Here is a 26716-nt window from a genome sequence, read left to right as displayed (position 1 = left end):
TAAGATAAGATGGGTGCTAACAGAGGCCTCTGACTCAGATTATGGTGAGAAAATGGAGCATTGGACAGAGATTAAATGACAGACAAATGAACTGCAGGTTTCAGTCTACTCACTGAAGCATCATGGAACGGTGGTTTAAGAAGAATCCACTTGTTTCAAATTTTTCACTGCAGCAGACATTTTTGTGGTTTCCTGCAGCGGCTCGTGAGACTGTTCCATGCTAAAAATGAACATGCAGCAACTGCATCACTGTAGAATTGATGTTGTCAAAAGTACATGTTTTCACATGTCATTTATATTTACAACGCAATGGGAACATGGATGGATTACTGAACGGGCCTACTGGGCACAAGACCAGGGGCCCAAGGGACCCAGGGGCCCACTGGGCCAGAGCCTCCGTTTAAAGTGACTTTTAACATTTCATGTTGGACAGCCAATCTAAAGACCACAAAGAGACACAAAACAACTACCAAGACACACAAATTTACTACAAACAGATGCACAACGTCTGGGTGTCTTGTAACTATTGTGGGGGGGGTTGACGTCTGTTTATGTGTCTGTGCTCAGGGGTCTGTTGTCTCATCTGTTCATGACTGGGAGATGTGAGGAAATGTTGCAACAGTAGCTCTGAAAAATGATGACGACAAATATCTGAACAGCATTTCTCTTTAATTCAGTGTGTGTATCAGGACACCACAGGTCAAAGAGTTTTACTGATATGATCCCACATCAGGTTATTTACATTCAATATGACAGCGACAGATGAGCACCTCTGTTTTATCTTTGTTCCCTTTTTCCTCTTTCTGCTCGATTGGGGCACGTGCTTTGTGTGAGTTTGCGAATGTGTTTAGTTCAGATAACAGTCTAACAATGCCTGGGTTAAAAATGCCCACCAACGGGAAAACACAGCTATTTGCTAAAGTGCAGGGAATGCACAGACAAACACGAGTTGTATGGATTCAGCTCCCACAGTGAAGCTGGAATCTACAGTCTCAGCGATTTCAAGGATGCAGTTATTTGAGGACACAGAGTTATACTGCACAAAGGGAGCTGCAGTCCCATTTCTCAGGGCTAATAAAATGGAATTGGTCCCTTAAGAAAATATTATGCATTACAAAAATATCCATCAAGGAATTTTCAATGGAAAAAGTAAGAAATTTATACATATGCAATATGACACACATATCTTCACACAGTTCATCTCATCTGTTATCACCATCTGTGGACGTGTGTGTGCATGCAGAGTATACACACACATGAACACAGCCAAACCAGTATATTATACAAGCTCAAATCCAGATTGGCCTAAACCACAGCAATATTTGGAGGAAATTTAGGACGATACTTGAAGACGGAAACACTGAGACCTCGATGACTTCTGTACAGGAGTGAAACAAACAACGCTGACAGAGCTCAGACTCGGTCTAGACACTCCTACTCCAGAACGGTAAAGTGAGTGTATTTGTCCTCGCAGGTCATTACTGCTCGCTCTCTGTGAGCTGATCCAGGTTGTTTGGTCGATGCGCTGAATAACTCCCACCCTCTCCTAATCTGGTCATCTGGACACTGGCAGTCACACCCTGAGAGGGAACAAAAACAAAGAAATATACTTTACATTACCAGTGTTACAAAAAGAGTACACTCGTTTGAACAGTCAGATCCAGTTCTTCATGGAAAAACCTTCTAAACATGGAATTCTGATGAACTGAGATGAGTTTGAGATGGGTTTTCAGAGGTTTATCCCATGAAAACAGCCATCTGCTTGAAACCAGGCTGATGAGAGCAGGGTGAACCAAAACAAAAACACTAAAAAGCTCCACAGAGCTGAGGAAACTGTGTGAAATGATAATTCTTTGAGGGTTTGTCAATATGAGTAACCCCTATCACATTGCACCTAGCCGATATTGATTAATGTAGCTTTAAAAAGAACATACAAGTCACAACAATGAGATGCAGGACATGAAAAACTCCAACCTAACGTTTATGCTTCAGCCTAATTGGCGCTGGATTTTACTTTTACAGGAAGACGATGATGGAGCTGTTAAAATGAAAAACATAAAAACACCATGTTGATCAAAAACAGATGTTTACTATGAAAAGTCTGACAACGGCTTCTCCCTGAAGGATAAGCACGATAGAACAAAAAATTTAGGAACATGGGAAACCTTTCTGCACCTAAAACAGGACGGAAACACCGCTGATCCAAAAACACAAAGAGGGAGCACAAGAGGACGAGAGCGACTTCGTGGACCCGGGCCAGATAAGCACGTCTAATAAGAGCACTGTGATCAAACCATTTCCTCCGCTACATGGAAGTCTGAGCGAATAAGATAAAACAGCAGGTCAGTGGGTTTTCCATAGACTGGATGACTGAGTGACACTGGCAACAGATTAGGTCGACCAAATTTGTAAATCCATGCAGAAACAACAACAGGATATCTGACAAAGGCAACCAGAGAGTCATTTCCCCTCATCGTCAGTGATCATGACAACAAACGGCCTCAGGCTGCTGACACAGAGATAATAGCTCCACCGACCTGATCCAACCTATTTAAAAAACTGTGAATTTATTTGTACTGTGCAGAAGAAACACTTAACAGGGTAGTTATGAAGTGCACAATGGTCCTAACCCAACCTGATACATGTCAAAGCTACACCGCTGAATTAGTCGTACTGACAGAGGAGGAAAGTGACAACTTACATTTGCTCAAGTGTCGTTCTGTTTGCAGGTGCCGACGGCTTAACTCAGTGTTCAAAATTTGTGAGACTTTTACTCCAAACATTTCCAAAGGCTGTACTTTTCATTATGAACTTCATGGTTCTAGTTGCTTACTAGTTAAAAGAGCCATCTGAGGCAAATGTGATCTGAGATGCTGGGTCCTAAGATAAGATAAGATAAGATAAACCTCCCCCCAGGTGAGGAAATTTGGCGTTACAGGCAGCATAAATAAAATAGCAATAGCAAAAAATAAATAAATAAATACAAAAAAGGAAGTTACTGTAAATGAAGCATGAAGAAGTTGGATCCCCCTTCAACATGAAAATAAATCGACCAACCTTTCCTCAAAATTAACATTTCCACTTGTAATATGAAATTACATTTTACTGCTTAAATGAATCCATGACTTGCATGTTTAAGTGTAACTTATTGTGATGCCAGGCTGAAAAGCATTTGTGGGCAGATGTGTGCTGTGTTGCATCTGTAACCATGTCAGGCAGTGACGTCACGCTGCACTGAGCACACCCTGGAGTACAACTGAACACCATAGCAACAAAGTGAGAAGTTAAACCACTGGAAGATCCTCAGCTGTTAGATTCTTCTTTAAAGCTGCAGTAGGCAAAACCTGTGCAGACCTATGAAGAACCTCCCACCGCGCCCTTTACAGCTTCATATCACTCCACTAAGCCCCCCTACCAAACCTACGCGTTGAAATGACAACAGAAGAAGCCTGTTGTCCTGCTAAACCTCATGCCTCATGGGGCTCGCTCTTTACGGCACGGTTTTGTAACTTACCCCAATAGCATAGGTGTTCAAAGCATTTCACGGGCATATTTAAAAAAATCTAACCACTGTATAAAGTAAGACTGATGTACCTGCATGCTGTGCTGGCTGCAGGGCGGCATGCCATTGGCTGTCCCACAGCCCGGTCTCACCTCTGTGTGCAAACTGAGCTGGGAGGAGAGTGGAGGGTGAGCCACTCGAGGTGTTGCAGCACAAGGATTAGAAAACTTAGAGAGAAAGAGAAATCAAAGAGAAAGGACGTCGGACAAGGAGAAATGCACGAAGGCACAGAAATGCGCGAGGGAATGCTGCTGCACACTCACCACCTTCGAGGCTGGGCTGTGTTGCGGCGGATGCAGAGAGGGCAGGGAGGTGTTGTAAGCCAGCAGGCAGGGCTTGTGACGTCGGTCCATGGATGCAGAGGAGTGAGGTCGCAGGCCAGATGCTGACACAGTTGAGGACTTCATGTTCCTTCCCAGGCTGTTTGACTTGCTCTCCCTGCGTTGGTACTCTATTGGAGACTGAAGGGCTGCAGCCGACAGGAAGAGGTGTCACATTACTCAAATCCACCAAACTCTTTACTGTCTAGTTTCACTGAGGAAACAATGAGCTCTGGTACCATTAAGGAAGTTCCTCTGAGTCTCTAAGATCTGGACCACGTCATCAAGCCAAGCTTGATGTATTTCCAGAGAAGATGCCTGCATGATGAAGCGTGTCACACTGCCGTCAGTCCCGCGGGAGGTCAAGACCAGACAGCATGGATCTTCCTCAGAGTGTTCCTCCACGCCCAAACAGCTGACCTGGAGCACGTAGGAGACTTGTCAAACATCCAGAAAAAACACTAAACCAAAGATGTCTTAAAGATGATAAAACACAGCGTTACTCGCACCTTGATGCTGTTTTTGAAGGTGTACCCTGGCAAGGAGAAGCCTTTTTTCTTATCAATTGGCTCACTGAAGATGACCAGCTGCTCAAACAGGAAGACCCGCCTCTCCCTGGCTCTGGACAGGAGGCCGCTTTCCTGCTCGCCGACAGAGAAGGTGTCCTGCTGGAGCAGCTTCCCCTGAGCTGTGATTTTGCCCTGAAACAGTATGTAAACACTGTCACTAACACTTGATATGTGTTTCATCTGTGACAACAGACAAAAAAAAAAAAAAAAATCCATATCTCACCTCAAAGCCTTGGAGCCGGCCCACATTCATCATATCATTACAGCGTTTTGGCACAAAACACATCACCTCCACCGCCCTCTGATGGAAGAAATTGGAGTATGAGAAAACCACATTTTGACTCAGAATATCACCTTATACATTCAGTTGCCAGTTTATTAGGTACTCCAAGCTAAAATTAACATGCTCATTTTGGAGGATGTAGTTTGTGGTACTGCTGAACTGTACAACGTTATACCAGCAGGTGTTTCTGTTATTCAGTCCACCCTCATCAATATTTATGGGTTGGGCAAAACATGACAAACACCTGTTTCTAATAAACTGGCCACTGGGTGTATATGTATTCATATTCCATAGTGAGCTCTTACCTGCAGCTCCTCAACATCCCTTCCTGCTTTGCTGTAGTACTTCAGGAAGTCCTGCCAATCAGAGAGAGGTTTATTTAGCAAACTGCTTTATTAAGATGCAACAGGTCATTATTGTGGCTACGATGATTCAAAATAAGACTGAGGTGTTCCTCGGGGGTCCTGGGAAGAGCAGCAGCAGTTTGCCTCGCAGACATTGATACTTTTAATGTTGTAATTCAATTAATGTAAAATCAGTAATAACATATAACAGTGCATAATCTCGCTAAACAGCAAACCTTCAGCAGTAGCTGATACTTCATGATCCTCTGAACAGGTTTGATGAGCAGATCATTGAGCTGCAGCCTGTGACCCAGCTGCTGCCTGAGATCCTGTCAGGAAGCAAAAAAGAAAAAAAAGAGAGATTAAGTGTTTCTAAGAAAACAGAAAAGAGTTTTTGGAGAGCTGCAGTAAAATGGACTGTAAAAGCTTTCTCACCTCAAAGTAGGTCTCAATGTACTCAGAGACAATGTGCTCTGATTTGGGTTTGTTCTGACAGTAAACCACATACATGTGAAGACGCCGTTCCTGGAAATGCAAGAATTTAAAAGAGCGAGAGAGAAAGAGAGAGAGAGCTCATGTGACAGTTGTTCCAAATAATCTGTGTGTGAGAGGCAGCGTGAAGAGAGAGAATTAAGCTTCTGCTCCAGTTCTCAGTTCCCTCTCAGTTTTATTGTGTTCCCATTCCTCTCAAAAGTTTTTTTTTTTTTTTTTTTGCGGGGGGGGGGGGGTATTGTTGAATCAGTGCAGGACCTTTTCCTCATTAAATAGTTCCAGTGGCTGAGAAAGACTGGTTTAATTTGCCGTGGCTTAATTAGGCATGCTACACTACACTGAGGGAAGTGGATAGAGGGGAGCTGGAAAATCTGCACCAAATCTAAATATTTTTCCCCTCTTTTCTCCAGTCGTTTATTTATCAACTGTAATGAGACGAGATGCTGATACTGACGTGCCAAGACAAAAGTAAAAGTATTCACCACCCAGTTTTTTCATGTTTTACTGTTTTACAACATTGATTCCGTGTCTTTCAGTTCTGTGCTTTATGTTTGTTCTTCCACTGGATCCATTTGCACAGATCTGTTTTCACTCTGACATTAAATAGCTCAGCGTTGAGTGGAAAACAACTGCATATGAAAAACTTCAAGGTGCGGGTGAACACTTTTTATAGAGCTCAGAGATGTGTAATTCAAGCACATTTTCGCACACAGCATGGTCTCTGCGGAGCATCTTTAACACTGATTGTCAGCTCTGAGAGCTTTTTAGTCAGAATGATTACAAGAGCGTTCACTCTGCAGCTGCACCTGCAGACAACTGATCTGCAACATGAAGACACATCTGGAGGGCAGGGGGCCAAGGCTTTGTGCACAGTCAGAGGTCTGATCTGTGAGACGGCTGCAACCTTCAGCTAAACTGAAAACATGCAGAGAGACGGAAAAAAGAGAAACTTCTCATCCACGCTCGTTACTCACTGATCTGTGGACTCACATGTTTGATGAAGAGCTGGGCCAGGCTGTCTGGATCACCCACACATTTCTCCAGCTCTCCCAGGAAATAACTGTGTGACACGAAGCGGAGAAGGTCAGGCAGGAACAGTCATCCAGCCAAACCCACACACACACACGCACACACAGAGGAAATAAACAGCCACAGGGGACGTGACACCAGCTGAATCGTCATGAAACATATAAGGCTCTCAGAAGAAAGAAGTGCACACTGTACGAGACAGCTCAAGCGCAGAGGAGCTGAGAGGGACAAAAGACAGAAGAATCGTCTCTGACTCACTCCTTATGCCAGTCGTAGATCTGGTGGATGTTTCCAAAAACAATCCTGTCCTTCCCTTTCATGTCCTCTGGAACTCCCTGATTGGCCATGGTGGCCATGTAGCCCTACACCCACACCCACACAGACACATGTCATTAATCACATCAGAGGCTCCAGATGGAAAACACCAACGTCTCTCTCAGTTTAAGACATGAATGCGGCAGAATGCTGTTGATGAAGGAAGCTCAGCTATGTCTTGAATGAATGTCATAAGGAGATTATTTAAAGGCTGGAAGAGAAACACACCTGCACTATGAGTCCAAGGTCGTCCACATACAGCCTTTCTGTGTCTATCAGCTCTGTCAGCACATATCTGTGAGAGGGATTGTTTTGAAATAATGATTTACATTTTACTTATTTTATTTTTTACTTTACATGTTAAAGGAAGTGCGACATTTTGGGAAATACGCTGATTTGCCTTTCTGATGAGAGATAGATGAGGGCGTTGATACCACTTTCATGTCTACATATGAAGCTATAGCCAGGAGACATTTAGCTTAGCTTAGCATAAAGACTGGAGACAGGCACAGGTAGGCAGAATTTGTTATCTTCGGAGAGGCTAACTTTTTCCTCTGTTTGCATTCTTTATGCTAAGCTAAGATAACAACTGATGGCTATAGCTTCATATCTGAAAGGGGCATCAATCTTCTCGTCTAACTCCCTGCAAAAAAGGAGCAAATGAGCATATTTTCTGAAACATCACTCTACTCCATTAACACCTACATGCTCTTCTCTAAGGCAGTGTTTCTCTCCTCTTCACTGTCCACTGTAGCAGACCACTGGCTGCCTGAGTCATCTGTCAAAGTGCAGCCGTCTTCCCCTTGGAGAGTGTTGATGCTGGATCTTTGACTCTAAAACACACAAAGAAGACAGCGCAGCTTTTGTTAAGCATCACTGGAACATATTATGCAAGAGGCGACAGACAGCAACTCATCCTGTTCAGTCAAGCTGTGAAACCCAGAGAAAGTACAGTTACTCAAGTACTGTGCTGAACTATCATTTGGAGGTATTTATATTTCCAGATGAAGATTTCAGATAAAAAACATAATAAGCTTTTAAAATACAAAGCTTTCCTGAATATTAAACTGTTTGACCCTTGTGACTTCTTAGAAAAAGCAATGTCTAGTTGGCCTCTTACAACAATGTAGCTGTCTGTGAGTTATTGGCAGTTCTACAGAAGAAAGTTTTGGGTCCTCAAAGCTTCTCGGGTGTTTTCTATTTTGGTGTGAAGAAGCCAAATTATCAATTCATTTCACAAAGAAAGCAAAATTAGAGAAAAGTCTAAAAAATGATTACAAATAAATGTGGTGGAACAGTTTTTTCTTCTCTCTCCCGTTAATCATCACAGCAGGGCTGCTGTGGCTCCAGAGGTAGAGCGGGCTGTCCACTAATCACAGGGTTGGTGTCTAAAGACAGTTGTCAAAGTGTCCTTAGACCAGACGCTAAGCCCCAAATTGCTGCCGATGGATAAACGCAGCCATTTAGCAATTATCTCGATACCCTTCAGATTTATCTTGTGACCCTTTGGAACAAGATAAATGGGAACAACTACACCTTCATTATCTACAACACTTTAAAATGCTACTTACACACATCAGTATTAACAAACTAATAATGTAATACAATAATATATCAGGCACAGGGAACTTTTTTCTGCAGAATGTGTACTTTTACTTTTGATACATAAGTACATCTTATTAATAATACGTCTGCACTTTAAGTAGGATTTTGAATGCAATGGAGTAACCTTAAATTGTGTTATTTGTGCTTTTACTGAAGTAAAGGAGCTGAGTACTTCTTCCAAACACTATGGTACAGAGTGATGTCAGACTCCTGGCCATCAGCCACACAAACTTAAGTCATTAAGCTTCATCTACAGCATCCCCTGACCCAGCCAGCACACATCTGGAGAAACACATAAAGATGAGAGGGTCCTATTCCTGGGGAAAGCATCAGTAGGGTAATTTTACTGATCCCTTTTGGAAAGTCATGCCAGCCAAAAATCCCAAGTAACCAGAGAGAAATAATCACTTTTTAATGTCTCTTCCTGTTGCCAAGGAGACTGCTGGGCAGAGAAATTTGGGAAAAGTAGAATCAGGCCTGACAGATGAATGTGAATAACGAGCAACATTTGTACCATTTGTCAAGTTAGATAATAAAGGTCAGGATAACTGACCAGGACATGGAGAGATGTTATATAATATCACTCCTCACCTAAAAGACATATAATCTAATGTGAATTTGACCGTAATACTCTTGACTTACTGCAGGCTCACCACATTTTGTTCTCTGCCTCGGCGCACTGGATGATAATCCTTCTGTGCAGTGAGTTTTTAGGTCAAATATGCACTTCAAGTTTATTTTCTCTTTTTTTGCTCACTCACTCTCTGAGCCGACTGTTCACATCCTCACCCAGCAGACTATGAAAAACATCTGAGGCCATCTTCACTCTGGTTCTGATCCACTAGTCAGCAGCCATTAAAACTGCAGGGCTAAATGTTTCCTCCTCACTTACAGTAATGTCTCATCAGCTAAAAGTCTATTAGCTCCTCTTAAATCCATGAAAGGAAGAGTTAGATGAGAGGATCGATGCCATTGTCATGTCTGTTGGGTTGGAGCCAGCGTCTGGTTAGTTAATTGTAGCATAAAGACAGGAGACAGGGGGAAATGGCTAGCTGGGCTCTCTCCAAACTTAAAAAAAATCCACCTACCAACAACTCTAAAGCTCACTAATTAACACAATACATCCTGTTTGTTTAATTCATCCAAAAAATGACAACTTGCTATACATGAAGCACTACGTGCTGAACACCAGGAAGTTATTGCTGCCAGCCAAGAAATAGCCCCATCACATAATCCCTTGTTTTTGCTTTGCTTTTTGTACAGATTAAACAAACAATATATAACATGTTTATAACTATGCTTCAGAGGTGCTGGTAGACACCTATGCAAAGATAACCAGCCACTTGGTATAGTTTTATATTTACCATACAGACATGAGAGTGGTATCGATCTTTCATTTCATTCCCAGCAAGAAAGTGCTTAAGCATATTTCCCAACATGTCGAACTAGTCATCTACAGATGTAATGCCTTCTATTTACACTGACGCAGGCAGGGTAAGAATCAGGGGCCGAGGAGCCAAAGTAAATATGGAGCTGCAGGTGTCCATGGAATAATGTTATACCACATGAGGGTCAGTGGACAGAGAAAAGATGAAAGTGAGGTTGGTCATTAATCACGCAGATCAATGCATTTTATGGGGGAAAGGCTTAATTCAATCCGTTAAACATTCTTCTTATGTCTTATCTAAGCTTGAGTAGCTGTCCAACAAGTTCTTCCTCACCCTCCCTGTAGGTTTTTCCTCTTCTAATTTTGCTCGACTGTGGTTATGGTTGTAGCTATTTTTTGTCAGATCTGGTGTGTGGGCTGACTCAGGTGTGTCAGTGTTGCTACAACCAGGTGGAAGTAATTGGCCATGTGATAACAGCTACAGACTTTAGTTCATGTCTTTTAAAATGATATGCTAAGCAGGAGCTGGACCAGTAGACAGCCAAGAAAGAAAGGACACTGAGAGCTACGGCTTCATGCCGTAAGCCCGCTCCTTTACCAGTGCACATCCAATGGCAGTATTTATGTTAATGCACAGCCGGCAGCCCTGGAGTTCCCCTTCACTAATTAGCTCTTTATTGCTCGAGCTGCTTGAGTGTCGTGTCAGTACACTCCTCACCCTCAGCCCTGACCGTGTTCTAGCCTGTTGCACTGCTTGGCTAGTTGATTACTTCCAGATGCTGTCTGGAAAAGCCCACAGGATTGATTGCACTCCACACTGTAGGGTTACCAGAGAGTACTCATATATGCTTGTATGTGTTTGTGTGTGAACAAACACACACAAAATCTGCAGCAAAATGTGAAAATCTGTGCTACTCATTTGACACAGTTGGTGGAAGTCAAATGATATGTGCTTACACAACACACATGCTTACATCACTTATACTCAGGATGCCTGCATTACCTAAGGACCTGATGATGAGACAGGCTCCACTGAGAGAATTAAAATAACTCTGAGGGGAGTGAAGAATTTAGTACTATGGAATTTGTTACTCAAAACCAGACACCCACTGAATATTCGGTTAGGAAATAGCACGCTTGCTCGCTAAGTCTTATTTGTGGTCTGATAAACAGTAAATTAATCAAATTCAGCGCCCCATATCACTATTTTGCCTTTTTTGCCACTATTTTCACGGCACCGGCTTGAGCACGTTTCCATGGGAACGCAGCTGTTGAGGCTTTCGTCATAGGGAAGTGGGTGTGGTTTTATCTAAAGTTTGTTGGAAAAGGCATAGACGCAGACAGAATAGAACATAGTGTCAAACAGACTAGTAACAGCATAGAAAGGAAAAGAACAGAAGAACAACACAGAATAGAACAGAATCAAACAGAACAACATAAAATAGAATAGATCAACAAAGAATCGAATCGAATCATACAGAACAGAATTATATAGAACATAATAGCATCAAACTTTACAACAGAATACCATAAATACAACATGTAGAATAGAATAGAATAGAATAGAATAGAAACATTACTAGACTCTGCGTGTCTCTGCCTTGCAGCAGGTCAGACAACTGGCCTTGACAGGACGGCTGTGCAGGAGTGGGAGCTGTTGGATTCAAAAGTCCGTCTGTACACACCTGTACAACACAAACACAACAACCGTTGCAAACAACAGTATAAAATGTGTTTATAAATGTAGGAGGTATAAATGTAGGCTGTATGTCTATCTTTTTGTCTCACCGGGTCTCCTCCAGAGGGAAGGATGGTGTAGTTGTCTTGTGGCTCCAGAAGCCTCAGCTGCCTTTCACTCTGAGAAATGAGTGATGGCTGCCTCCTGTCTGACCTGCACATCTGCTTCTCGACTTTTCCCGCTCCTCCTCTGACATCAGAGCTCAGCTTGCGGACAGGATTGGTGAGCCATTTCTTGAGGGCGCTGACAGGGTGCCGTGATCCTCCAGACGAGGCGTGTGAGCAGGGGCTCGAGCTGCCTGAGGCCTGGTGGGGCACAGAGCCCGCTGATGGGGGGATACTACCGTCACTGCCCGCCACAGAGTAAGACTCTGCTGCTGAGAGACAGAGAAAGAGGGAAAAGGATTTGGTTAATGTACAGCAGCTAATTGTGGGGTACATCCTCGCAGGTCAGATGCCGCAGACAGATTTCTGCACAAAAATGTTGTTCAATTTCCTGTTTTAAACCCGAACTGCAACTGTAGTAGCTGTGGCTATTATACCTACCGGTACTAAATCATTGGAAACACAAAAACAGACCTGCTCTCATAAGGAAGGACTCCTTGTGAGAACTAATTTAAGTGGAAATCATATACTGCAGCTGCATGCATTTCTTTTAAATCGTCTAAAAAAGAAAATGTATTTAAACCAAAAATGTGGTGACACCTACCGAAGGTCACACCATTTACATAACTGTCCTGTTCAAAGAATTTGCTTAACTTTCATAAGCTGATTAAGAAAGAGAGAAGCAGTTAAAATAAAGCAAAAGTGAACATGCAAAGTCTTGTTTTTGATGCATTGACACAGCCACTATTTGCATTTGCAGAGATGGACCTCAAAATGTATACACTGAAATCCTAATATTCATAGGTACAGCCAAAAGGAAAGACAATAACAATAACTGCACAAACTCATTTGACTTATTCAAACTCAGCTTGAATTTGACACATGTTAAGTTGTGGCTGACTCCAACATGCACACAGTTTTTGCTTGGTTCTGGTGCCTTGTTGTGAAACTTTGTTGTTAAGTGATGAAATAAATAGATTAAGATTCTTTACTCAAGTGAAACTTGCAATATCAAGGTATCAGAAGTGAGCAGCAGAGTGGCCCCTTCTTCAGGCTGGATCTATTTTCCCACTTGTATTAATAGTAGATATGAAAAAGAACTACTGTATGGCATTTTCCTGCACAGAAAATGATTTTATATGCTTACAGATTTTAGTCTTCATTTACAAAGTAACTGTAACAGTCAAATGAATGTAGTGCAGTACTTCCCTCTGAGACATAGTGGAGCTATAATGAAGCATCAAATGGAAATACTAAAGTGTAACTACCTCATAACTGTACTTAAGTACATGCAAACACACTTGTGTTAATGTACTTTCTCTGTTGAATCATGAGTATAGGCTGCTAAATTAAAAAGCACTGCAACATAATGACACATGGCTGAGACACTCTGAACTATGCTATCATAAACTTTATACCTAATGTGGTAACACAAGCCCTCGTTCATCTCTCTCCCTCTTCAGCTACAACTGGGACTCGTTTTAACTACACAGTCTTTTAAAATGTAATTTAGCAACCGAATCAACCATTTAAAGGATACAAACTAGACTGATTTTTTTTTCCAGTCCTCAGGGGATTATGTGACCTAAAGTCAGTCATAACTGAGCCCATCATGTCTGTCTCATTCTTTACGCGACTCAGGCTGGACCAACACTGACAACCTTTTAGGGCACAGCTGGATTTTGTTTCCAGCTTTCGGTCTCTTGACTATGGAAACTGGTACCTAATCCTCAACCACACTGTTTTAATCAAGCACCCTAACATTAACATTTCACTCTGTTCTGCTGATCGTTGCAAAGTGGAATCTTTCAGGGGCCCCATTTTGTCATTTTGGACTCTTCCCAGAAGCCACCATTCCCTGTCAGCACATTTATGTAAGCTGTAATCATAATAACAAGCTTTCAAGAAGCCGGGGGAAATGTGGGTCAGCCATTTGCCAAAACTGCCTGATACTGCCATTAAACAAGACACCATATTGGCAGTAAAATACTAAATAATGTGTTTTATCTCCTGCTCCATTTCAGTCCTGCTTTTGTTTTATCTGGACTGGCAAAATCCTCCCTAAATACGCAAATATTAAATTCACTGTTCACAACATTGGTGACGATCATTTGTGATGGTTTTATTCAAAGACATGCACTGTGTATTTATCATGTTAATATGCTGGTCCCTTGAGCTGAGTGTCAGACAAAAGTTCAGTCTCCAACAAAACAATCTAGACATGTAAAGTAGGCTGGATTCAAGTAGGACTGTAATTAAACTAATTCATCGCCTGGTTCTTCACACATGCAGCGAACAACAGACTCATTTCTATAATGGGATGATTAAGAGGGAAGGGAGGAGGGCTGGGTGTGTGCGTCTAAGCGAGAAAGAGTGTGTGTTTTGTGTGTGTCTCGTGGTTCTTGGCGGAGATTTGAACCTGTGGACTGTTGGGACGGTTTGCTTATCTTCAACATGAATCAACAATAATGGACCAGTTTACGAAGCAAGGAGGAAGAAATATGTATCCAGAAAATTGTGGAATTTAAAAGATTAAAAGAGAAGAAATTTAACAACTGATGGAGAGGGGAAGAAGGAGAGAAAGAAGACGTCGCACAACTGCAGGACATTGCTAACTGGGGAAACCAGCCATTCTAGCTGCTCTGCGAGGCTCACTAATAACAGTGGTTTAAGCTAAAAGCTAAGCTAACATACTCACAATGAAAGTGCCAATATGCTGAACGGTATAGGTAGCAGGAATGATGTTTACCATGTCCACCATCTTGGTTTAGCGTGTTAGCATGTCAACATTTGCTAATGAGCACTAGAGACAAAGCACAGCTGAGGTTCATGGGAACATCATTAGTTTTGTAATATTTAGTTTGGTTATGGGTCATTTTACCCCAACTAAAAATATCAACCTCATAATGGCGCTAGAGGAAATGTCAGGGCATCGCCAAAGCTGGTAGGATTCATGTTCTGAGGATCATAAATGTCTCTGCAAAATTTCATGGCAATCAGTCCAAGAGATTCTTCATCAGGACCAAAGTGAAGGACCGACCAACCAACACTGTCATCCCTAAAAACACACAGTACAAGCCGGTGCTGTTGAGTCAGATCCATACTTCTCAACACTGGGATTTAAAAATAAGGGAAATCTTCCAGCAGCCTGTCCTGGGCTGTCCCACCACCCTTACCAGCATCAGCGTACACCTCACATGTAGACAAGGGTCAGAGACAGATGGTAGGAGAGGGTGATTATGAAAATGGATGGCAGAGATTTGAGCAGATTTGTCACTTTTCCCTCCATGTGATACACCAAAATCTATGTGGCATATTTTACAAAAAGCATGACTTTAACTTTATGGGTGAGCCCACCCACCTTACAGTCTGAACTACATTATCTGCAAAATGGAGGGAAACGATCGTGGGGTCTCCAAACTGGACACTTTTCTCCCCCTTGCTGAGATCCAATCGATGAAGAAGGGTGAAAAAGTCACTTTTTAAGAATGGAAACCACCACCCTGGTCTCCCATTCTGCAGACACTCTCCCCAACATCCACACACCACTAAGGAGACATGAAAGCCCAAAAACATCCCTTTATTAACCTTAAAATGTAGGAAAGGCCTCGCCAAAAGAGATAATATGTCACCCAAATAAGGACAAGAGAAAATTCAACAAAAACAGTTGGTGAAAACATCTACAGATGCCCATATAAACACATACTGTGACCACCCTAAGCGGTGACAGCCACTTGGTCTCCTTGTTTTATCTAGTGAGGTCAGGTCATACAGGACCACTAACAACCACCTTACCATCTGTTGAAATGATACAAAATGTGCACCTTACTGCAGGTTTTTCTACAAATGCATCAACACTTTCTATGAACTGACCCATAATGGTGCGTAATGGTCATTGTGACGTCCAAACCACCGCTGAGCTGAGCGACTCAGCTTGCCGTGTTTGTTTGAGACGCTTATGTAACGTGTAATTTTCACACAGAGCAACAGCTGGACTATCATCCGGTCTGTGGGGAGTGTCAGCAGTGTCTGCGAGCATGCATGCTGTGAATCCATCCTCACATGCAGGCACTGTGGACATCCACATTATGCTACACATGTTCCTCTGGTGTAAACCTGTCCATGAAAAAAGTGAATAGTTTAAGTCTAACTGACATTTTAAGAAAATTAATTTCCTACAACCATTTTCACATATCACTGGGGCAGATTTGTGGCACTTGTCTGTCAAGGAGGTGGTTTTATGTGCAACACAGGTACTGCATACAGATTGATGGATGGATGAAGGTTGGGAAGGGTTTAAATCTCCTGACATCCCCACTATCTCAGACAACACACCCACCCTGAAGAGAGGACTTAAAACATGTAGCTATGAAATATTAAGCTGTGTTATTCTGAAAAGTCTCAGGAAAAGGGATGGCCAGGTGTAAAAATGCACAATGAAGCTCCGGGTTAAGCCAGGAGCAGTAAATGGGACCGAAACATTAGAGAGGGGTCAGTCTCTCTGACTGTAATCCTGTCTGTTGCATTGAGGCTCTGTCGGCTCAAACAACGCCACGATATTGTTGTATACTGTGGCTAAACAGTCTAACAGTCTCATATACAAAGGCAGAAACAAATTTGTTTGTGAAAGATTAGACTGTGTAGTTTTTGAGTATTTTTAATGTCAATAATTTTTTTCTTTTTCTAATGTAGCCTACATTAGAAAAAGAAAGCAGCATACGTCAGTACAGATGAAATCACATCCACTGATGATTATGGAAGTACACAGCATAGTCATCGAGACAACTGTGGAGCCTTTTACAGTAGTTAGCCAGGAACAGGAAAGTCATCTGGCTTATGTACTTATCCATTTTAGTTTGTAATTTCCTACTTCTCCACTTGAAAGAAGATACTTTCTCACACTTTATTTATGCAATTAATTTACCGACCAATAAAAAGGCTGTGAATGATGGCAGTGTGCAGGAGTTTACTTCTGACACACCTGTCCTAGACATCCAGGTGTGGAGAGATGTTTTTTTTGTTTGTTTGTTTTTTTGTTCATTGTCCAGCAATGTCCTTCTTTCTAAAATGTGAATTAGTTTGTTCTTCTTGTTCGAAATAGCTAATTTTCATTTTCATCAAAGTGCAATTTTAAGTGCAATTTCAAATTGTGTAGTTAGTACCATCTCTGGATAGATGCACTGAGGATATTAACCACCTAAATGCTACTTTTGAATCAAAACCAAAAAACAGTTAGAATTGACGCATTGTTAAAAGCAAGGTTGTGTATTTAAATCCATCCACAAAAGTGCTTGTGTAAAAACTGTGTAATTCTATAGAATTTCTGGCAGTATATTTTTATGGCAATTTTTCTTATAGTTCTTTTCGGCAATATATGTAAGGCATAATGCCCAACGAGGTGTCCATTATCAGAAATTAATGGACGACGCGGAGGCATGAACATAAAATTTTCTTTTATATAGTCCCTTGTATAAATGTACATATATATAGTCAGCTTTTATTTTGTATTTTGCATTTCTGTATTCTGTTGCTATTTTTTTCCTACTGCTATTGCCTGCTGCCTGTAATACCCGAATTTCCCCAGCTGGGGCTTAATAAAGTCTTATCTTATCTTATCTTATCTTATCTTAAACCTTTTTAACTCATGTGACATGAGAAGACGAGTATATATTGTATGTGTGCTTATGTGACTGTGATGGGAGAGAGAGTGCTGCTTCCATGACCTACTTTACATCATGGAAGTCTCTCTCTCTCTCTCTCTCTCTCTCTCTCTCTCTCTCTCTCTCTCTTACAGCAGATGGTTGGGAGATAGTTAACTACATCTACCCCCACTAAACCCCATAAATGGTCATGGTCAGCAACAGCAGGAATTACTGAGATGCTGCTGGAGTGCTGCTTCAAACAGTATGATGACACCTCAGCAAGTGTGAGCATGACTAAAGCTTTACACATGTTGCATACCAGGCCTTTATTTGCCTGTATATGGGAGCTGATTGCTGTTGGTTCTTCATATTCTCTACATGCTGATTGATGAAATCACTATTACTGCAATTGAAACCAGTCATTTTTGCCTGGTTCAGCCTGCTTCACTTCCTGTTGGAGTGTTGTTGAAACTGCCAAGGCAAATACTCCAGAGCGCCGTCATCACCAAAGCTACAAATCAGCCACTTTCATGTCGTCGGCATGCACTCACTCCTGAGCGACGTTCGTGCAGTTTATTAATTCAGGAGACTGACAGATTAATAAAATTAAAAATGCACACACGCACACAGACGTAAATGTGTCATCTTCTTTGCTCCACATTAAACTAATGAGTGGTTTCATTCCTAAACATGAGAGAGGGGCTTTCATCGTGTGTAGGTATAACAGCCTCTGGAAAAGGTTTGGCCACGTGTAAAAATGCAGAATGGAGCTCAAGGTTAAACCAGGATCTGATCAGCTGATCTCCCTGTGCATCAGCTACACACACTGTCCATCTATCCCAAATCAAATCAAATGCTGCTGCTGCTAACAGCTGTTTGTCAGTCACTGGCCTGCAACAACCCCAGCCTTTCATGGTATTTACTTTAAAATACTGCTGCCTCCAGTGGATTTTGTTACTGCTAACGCTACCTGCAATCCACTGGCCAGCTGCCACTGCTGCATCACAAGATGGTTCAGGAAGTAATATCAAACTGAGATACATCTGCCATTTGAACACGCATTTTTCATCTACAGGATGCTGCCGTATGTGTACAGATAATATCAATAGAAGTGTCATGCCTGTGTTTTTTTACTTTTTGCTCTTTGCATCTGTGACCTGAGCCATTATCAGTTCAATTATGCTTGCTAGCAAACTATGACCAGAATGAATATGATTTATATCTCTTCACATCACGTGGAATTACATCCTGTATGTTGACAGCTGACCCAGATACAGTTTATACAGCATGGCAGGACATCTACTCCTCCACCACTTCCTTTTTCCCACGGCACAGCAGGCTGCTGATGTGGGCTGTCACTTGCACACTGTTGTCATCAGCTCATAGTTTTTGTTTGCTGCCCAGAACTGCTCTTGTTCTCCTCTCACTGAAGGTCTGATTAAGGTCAGAGTTTGTGTTCAACTTGAATGAATGAGAAGGGAAGGAGTAGCGTGCTTAAACTCAACACACCAGGTTCATGGGTCTTTGCGCTAGCCTCAGGTAGTCGTCTGCTTATATCCCCTGAGTCCAAACTAAACACGAGGAAGCACCATTTAGTTACCGTACTCTGCACCACAGAGAGCCTTAAACCTGCATGCACTGATTTGTTTGGCCACTCGGTGTTAGTGCAACACTCACATATTATAACATTATAAAGCTGATATAGCAAATATTTGCTTCTTTATACAACCACAGCCACTGAGCAACATTCATCTGCAGTCATGTTTCTGGCCACCTGGCAAATGTAAGTAAAATATTCACATTCTTTTAGCTCTGTTTTTGGTCTCTACCGGGTCCTGAGAAAAAATATTGTTTGTCTCTTCAGCAGCTAAATGCTTCACTATGTTCACCAACTAATATTCAACTTAATCTGTCTGTCAGCTGCGACTGGAAATGATATTGATCCAACAGTAAATTTGCAGGCTGTCCAAACCAAAACAATGAGCTGAAAGATGCTAGAAAACTCTGCAGAGGGGAGGGGAGCTGCAGAGTTGGGTGATATTTCTCTGTGTTCGTCACAAGAGACGCACCTTGTACTTACATCTTGGCCTAGCTTGCATTTATTTTTATTTTTTCAGTCTTTTTCTCTTCTGTTTTTATCCCTCTAATTTGCATTTGAATGTTTTAATCCACATTTCTTATTCAGTGTTTTTAATGGAGGGTGTAAAGCACTTTGAATTGCCTTTGCTCTGCAGATACACTTGCCTTGCCTGAGAGGAGACTGAGTTTGAAGTGTCTGCACATCAAGTTCAGGCAGTCCTGCGGTTCAGCGAAAAATTCCAGCAAAACCACCAAGTGTAAAAGTGAAAAATGACTACAGATAGGCCACTGCATATGTATGTGATCTGGGCTACTAAACACTTTTGTGCTTGTTAATCATCATGTTTACTTCTTCACATACTGGCAGTGATGACTTCACACACACTGGTGGGCTAATGGACTATTAGTCATGGCACTTTCTGAGCCAAAGTGATGTATACGTAATAAGACAGTGAGAATGTTGGAAGGACTTTTAAGTAGATTTCCAAGCAATTTCCCAAACATACTTTCTGCGGAGGCGCTTCTCTGCCTTTATAAATAGCTGTTGAGCATTGTGCCAAATGAAATGAAACACTCAATGAGTTAGAAGTTTTAAGAAGGAAGTCTTTAGGGGAGATGGAGAGAGATCAGAAAGGTACAAAAACAAAGGAGAAAGCCCCAAACCACATAACCACACCACAACCCCACAACACCTGAAAACGAAAGAAAGGGCTCTCCTGCAAAAGCACGTCTTTTGTGCAACCTCAGAATAGGAAATCTACGAAAGACGACACAGATTAGATGAAAAAAAGGAGAGTCTGTGCTCTCCTGACTGTGGCTGCCAGGCTTTCTATAAACACAAAGCAAAGTCGTCCACAGACTCATGAACAGACAGGTATTTTTAGATTCATAGGGAAAGAAAACACCTTTAACAGCAATGCTGGCATCACATCACACAGGCGATGTCTAGTGTCAGAGATGTTCTCGTAGGCTTTTCAAACAAAGCAGAGAAAGCAAGGCATCTTAACACAAGGCTGTTTTTGTTTTTTACGTTTCACATGTGTATTTGCAAGGTCTGTCACAGCAGTGCAGAGAGGAGCTGTTCTGTAATCACTCGCAACTGGAACAATAGGGGATTTAAAAGGGTCGGGCAGTAATGGGACGTTTTTATGCGTCTATGCATGTGCATGTTCTAATATGTGTGTGTGTGTGTGTGTGTGTGTGTGTGTGTGTGTGTGTGCACCTGCCTTTGCTATGAAGCAGGGTCACAGTATTGCAGGGGCAAAGATTAAGAAAATCACTTTCTGTTTTCACATGCTGACACGTTTGTCTATACAGAACAGCAGTCAAAAATGCACCTGATATGAAAACAGCACCCAACTCTATGCAGGAACAAATACAGGCAAGAGAAAAGTCTTTACTAATGCAACGATTTCATCTCATTAGATCGAAAGTTTATATCACATAAATCCTAAAACTTTTTGCTGCTTTTTCTTTTTGTACTGCCACATACAGTACATACATACTACTAATTGTAGTAAAAAGTAAAAAGACAGACTAAAAGTGTAAATGAAAACATCAATAAATATTACTGTTAATTACACAATTAAAATGGAGTATAAATAGAAATATAAAGCTTTATACCTTTTCAACCAATCAGTGGTTTGTCACTCTCGCAACAGTAGTTACAGCATTTTAGCAGGCAAGCTAATGCTTACTATGTTAGCTAGCCAGCAATTCTTGAAAGTTCACAGACACCACTGCACTTATCTTCATCAAGAACCACAACAAAAGAGCTGGACTTAACTGTGTTATTCTCAATATGTTTGAAGATTTGTGTGATTTAATGTGTCTTTTCTAAGGATGTCAAACAAACTCAACTAAAATCTATTAAGTTGTGCTAGCTGGCTAACTTTGCTAGCTTCTGCTTCCAAGCTGAAATGCTTTAGCGGCTTTTAAAGAGTGGTGCTACAACAGGAAGCAGCAGAAATGATCAAAATTCATCTCAAATTTCATGTCATGGTACCTAATTGCTGTCAGTGATCTTCATAATGAAGATGTTCTACTCTGTGTCTCATCAATCTTCTTTTGTTTTTTCCCAGCGACAATAACGGATTTGTTTGTGTGTGTGTGTGTGTGTGTGTTTACTAGTTTACAACCACTAAACAAATACAAACATAACAGGGCAAACATTACAATGGTAATATTAGCTAGCAAACACTTGGATGCTAATGCGGATTGAAATAACAATGAGGAATATTAGGCCAGTGGGCCTAAGGGGTGTGTAGGTAGTCTGGGAGGAGGCACATCTAGTAGCAATGGTCGACAAGCAGAAATAATGGTTATTTCAGCCAATACTGAGTGTATTTCATACATTTACAAATGTAGGTAACATTTAAGATTAGTATATCATCCTATACTTCGTCTAAAGTATTCCTTTAAATAGTGTCCAAACATACAAAATCCTGTTTCAATTTTGTATTATGTAATTTTTAAATTCTGTGAAAGTGAATAAGTGGTTTTGTTCTCACACTTTTCTTATGCTGGGAACATGAAGGACAAGCAGAAGATCTTGTCCAAACAGCAACATCATTTGTTTTCTGGCTTTCTAATGCTGCTGCCCTCTCAGTATTACAGGCACAGACAAACAGTATTGGAAGGTGAATGGATGAAAAACAGAATAAAATTAATAAAGATGTGTCAAAAACATGTATGTAAAGGGGATTCATCAGATTCTACTATGAGTTAAAGAAACTAACTGTGGCTTTGATATATGATACATGAGAAAGTAACCACCAAGTGCATCTCCTCGCATTACAAAACACTGTGTACAAACAACACAAATATAAAAGTCCTCCTGAAGAGCTGGGAGGCTACGTACCTCTAACTTGAACAAAGCAGCAGCCACACTTGCTGAGCAGTTTTCTAAACAGGTGCTGACACCCACACCCTCGCTGGTGGTGACCCCCTCTCATGATGATCCACTCCTGCTGCTAGACTCAAGACTATCAGAGGCAGGCATCACATGAGCACATGTACACACACTATTCCTGCAGGGGATGGGAGGGAAAGTGCACAGAGAGCTCTCCAGTCATAGTCCAAGTCTAAGTAAAAACCCCTGGGATGAAAAAGGCTCTTCCTATCCCATGATTTGAAGAAGGGCTGCAGAAAAACCCAGAGTGGCAGCGCTCCCCTCCGCTCTCGAGCCGCTCTCTGTGGTCAGAGTAGTGGGCAAAGATTATGAGAGGGACCAAAAGTACTGTAAGTGAGGGAGCAACAGAGGGGCAGGGAATGGGAGGGGCTGTGATGAGGGAGGGGGAGGGAGCTGACATGCTGCATTGCTGTGCGAGCATCTGCTTCCCAGTCCCTCCTCCTCTCCGTTCTCTCCCCTCCCCTTCTGCGCCCTCTCCCCTCGCTCATCACACCTCCCTCATCAGCTTCTCTTCTCAGCGTTCGCTCGGTGGCCGTCGGACCTTTTCTACTGACACACACAGACTTTTCCATGAAATAAGCAAACACTTCACAGTAGCGTTCCATTCAGTGTTCTGTCATTTTTAGCCATGGGAGCAGCAGGCTCTATGGATGGCAGTGTCTGTCAATTGGTCCAGACTGAAATCTCTCAAGTTTTATTAGATGATAGATGGACTGGCGTATAGTTTTATACAGATATTCACGGTTCATAGAGGATGAATCCACTCTCACTTTTAATCTAGCGGCACAATCGGGTCGAACTTTAAAAAATGTGCTTGGTTTATGACCAAATACCTCGAAAACTACTGACATTCCCATCAACCTCAGCTGTACCTTTGTGTTTAATGCTAAGTCAAAAATGCTAGCATGCTAACACACTACAGTATCATGACTTACGCAAGTTGAAAATATTCAACTGAAGCAAAAAAATTGCTGCCTATTATGAGTCCCCGTTTGCCCATGTTTGGGCAGGACAGCTCAGTTAGCACTGTCACTGTGAACATGTGAGCTACTTGATGTAATCAATCAGCTTGAAGCACCACTGTGTCTGAGATGTAGACTCTTAGTCTTGTTAAAAAAAGGTCTGTTGATTTTCTTTTTACAAACATATATACAGCAAGCTACATGATAAAATAAGACAGATTTAAATGAAATGTAATTACATGCATTTAGATACTGTACCTACTGTCACAGGCAAAGACCCACTAACACGCAAGCAGCCGCATGGTTCCATATCTGAGGGTTGGGACACCACCTAGGGGTCACCAGATATATCTAAGGGATCATTAGAACATACACAGGGCTGAAAAAAAGAAACGTATTTCAGCTACACATAGTTCAGTTGTCTTTCCTTTTTGTTTGTGATATCCTGGATCATTTTAAGAAGGAAAAGGCACTCTTTAGTTGAGCCAATCACAAACCATTAACTACTGTATGCAAACTGTGCTGAGGTGTGACCAGTAGATGTACAGGAGGTTTAGAGGACATTCAAAGACCAGAAATTCACTTGACCTGACTTCTTTGTGGGTTTTTCAGTCGCAACATTCAGGAGTGTGTGCACAAATACCATGACACTCCCACTGTGAAGTTGGGAGTTTCTCTGTATGTAACTGACTGTGTCACATTTCCAGTCAGACTCAATAAAAGCAGCCCCAGTTACTCAGATGTACTTGCACTGGCAGATCAATCATGAATCCAATGTGATCAGCAAAGATGATCTATTATATATATTATTATTATATTATATATATATTCTTTTTAAACTGGCATGCTCTCCTTTGTCACCGCAGGTACCAAAGCATTTCCTCAGCTGTGGAAAAACCAATACATGGAAATATCAGCCACACAAACAAACTGAGCAGGCAGGATGGAGGCAGACCGATTTAATCTGAAAGCAAAGATTAAGCATCCATGACTAGATGATCTTTAGAGCACAGCTGTCCAGGCAGCCGGTAGTGTGATTCAAGGAGATTTATGCAAAAACTCATACGAACCCAAACACGGACAAAGTCAGTGAAGAAGAAAAAAAAAAAAACAGGAGGAGAAGAATCTGTCTCTAATACAGCTGCTGTCTCTATGTGACACACGTGTGTTACACAGCTCCACGCGCACACACAGACAGATAAGCACATGTTCACGTCACAGGTCGACCGACACAACCCTGGAATCTCAATCTCAATCCGTCGAGGACAGATTACAGATATAAAAATATCAAAATGCTGTTGCTCTCTTGGCCATCAAGTTAAGCTTTTAAAAACTCTGCTGACATGACGATCCCTGTGAGCTGAAAAGCGCTGATCTCCCATGCAGGATTACTATATGTGCATGCATGTGTGTGCGAGTGTGCATGAGCCTAATTAGCCAATATTTGACCACCAGGATAACGTAATGTGTGCTTTTTTATATTTGGTGCTGCCGTCAGTATATTAAATCTTATATTCATGCGTCATGCAACACTCTTCAGTCCAATCTCACATACAGCACCTCCCCACTGCAGGTGACACAAGAGGTGCACGCAGCAGTGAACAACAGTATGAGTGCACCCGACAAACCCACTGTCTTACCTTTGCATCCTGCAGCCACACTGGACTTCCTGATCCACTTGAACTGCATCTTCATGTCCTGACTGTTTTCATATGACAACAGTTGCTCCCGGCTGGTGTCTGAAATCTTACACACAAGACAGACATCAGAGTGAGTGGAGGAAATAACAAAGAAATTCAGTTAAATTGCATTACGAGCATATATATATATATGCATATATGATAAAATAAGACAGATTTAAATGAATGAAGATCACATGGATATATATATATGACAGATTTTGGGTTAAGTAAGACCAAAAAAGTGATTGAGTTAATAACACCACTTTTCAACTCTATTTCACCTCTCTCGCCAGCCCTCTCTCTTGCTATTTTTGCCTCAGCTTAAGCAGTTTCTTATCTTATCTGAGGAATTTCTCTGGAAACACTAAACTGATCGGGACAACGTCACATCCTCGGCCAAAGAAGTCTGATGCTGTCCGAAGAATAAGTTTCACCTTCGAATCAATAAAACACCCGTAACCAGAAAACAACAGTGTTTTGTTTTTTATTTTTTCCTAGTTACTGCCACATTAACAAATCTGTCAGAATAGACCCACTTGATGAAGGCAGGAAAGGCAGTTGAAAAGGTTTTGGAGAAGAGTTTGTTAAATTTTGACGAACTTAGCATTGAAAACTCACACTGATCTGCACCTCGTTATGTGTGTATTCACAAAATTCACAAAAAGCAGAACATGAGCTAAATGTGCACGTCATGATATGTTTTCTTGACACATGGCGAGCTATACTTGAACAAAGGTCGCCTAAAAATACATCATTTTTAAAAGACAAATTAATACAATGGATTATAGGATGAGCAGCAGCAGTGTTTTGGTGTTTCAAAATAATTTACTCCAGTTTTACATGGAAGATAAGAAAAAGATCACAACTTTACTAAACTGAATCAAGGGAAAGATTTGACTAAAGCAAGATAAAGATGATCTGACACACATAACTGCATGGAGAGTGTTAGCATGCGTACAATATTCTCACTTACAGGCGCGGTCTTCTTGTTTTGTGTCATTAAAGATGGGTCTTACTCCATTACATTTCACACAATTTCAACATTTGTATTCAAGTGTAATGATTAAGAGTAGGCCAAGTTCATATATACTCAAGTTTATAGTGTGTTATTTTCATCATCTCACTTGAACAATGTCTGAAGACACTCACTTTATCAACTCTGTATCCCAGAAGTTGTTCAGTCCTCTCGTGTACTTTGGCCAAAGTCTTCATTTTGCATGCCTTGCTCTTCTGTCCCCCTTGAGTTTGTCCTAACGTGGCTTTCTTTGTCTTCACCTTAATGTCTTTCAATTCAGTCTCATTCTTCTCCCTAATTTAAGCATCCATGTCTCATCCTTCGATTTTTATTCAATCAAAAAACATAGAACAAGTTTAAAGGCTTCAGATCTCAACCAGCCTGCGTGCTGTCCAGCAGGAAAAAAGCAGGCGATCTATGCTTTGCACCAGGTAATTTATCTCCTCTGGGCAGATGAAGACAGCTGTTCACTTGCAGTGGGATCTGTCCTCAGGCCCTTCTGGACAAAAGGGGGGTCAATCTGTCCAGACAGGTCTGGCCACGTCCTACAGGTCCCATAGGCTGATTTCAGTCAGTGACCGTTCCCAAAGCAGGACTTTTAACTAACCCAAAATACCTTCAAACAGTGGTTTGAAGGTATTTTGTGCTTTATTATTATCATTGCGTAGACTAGATCA

General features: G+C 41.6%; 1 protein-coding gene across 5 annotated transcripts; it reads right to left on the bottom strand.

Annotated features, from left to right (window-relative positions):
• Positions 1–606: 606 nt before the first annotated feature.
• On the bottom strand, positions 607–26246 carry arhgef25b (Rho guanine nucleotide exchange factor (GEF) 25b). 5 transcript variants are annotated; one of them, XM_041953965.1, is made up of 17 exons: positions 26174–26246; positions 24983–25088; positions 11695–12020; positions 11487–11591; positions 7620–7747; positions 7143–7209; positions 6858–6961; positions 6561–6630; positions 5514–5603; positions 5315–5407; positions 5040–5090; positions 4675–4752; positions 4392–4583; positions 4122–4302; positions 3826–4031; positions 3595–3729; positions 607–1580 (listed from the first exon to the last, which is right to left on the bottom strand). In XM_041953965.1, exons 1-17 carry the CDS (start codon positions 26234–26236, stop codon positions 1479–1481), a joined length of 2097 nt encoding a protein of 698 aa, XP_041809899.1. In that variant the 5' UTR covers positions 26237–26246; the 3' UTR covers positions 607–1478. The 5 variants fall into 5 exon arrangements, with proteins under 5 accessions (XP_041809899.1, XP_041809906.1, XP_041809930.1 ...); XM_041953972.1 differs by having other exon boundaries at positions 3595–3672; XM_041953996.1 differs by lacking the exon at positions 3595–3729.
• Between the last annotated feature and the right edge of the window lie 470 nt (positions 26247–26716).

The sequence above is a fragment of the Chelmon rostratus genome, chromosome 2 (genome assembly GCF_017976325.1).
Source record: "Chelmon rostratus isolate fCheRos1 chromosome 2, fCheRos1.pri, whole genome shotgun sequence".
NCBI classification, from domain to species: Eukaryota; Metazoa; Chordata; class Actinopteri; order Chaetodontiformes; family Chaetodontidae; genus Chelmon; species Chelmon rostratus.
Note: the sequence above shows the minus strand (reverse complement) of the source record. Positions and strands in the feature narration are given on the sequence as shown.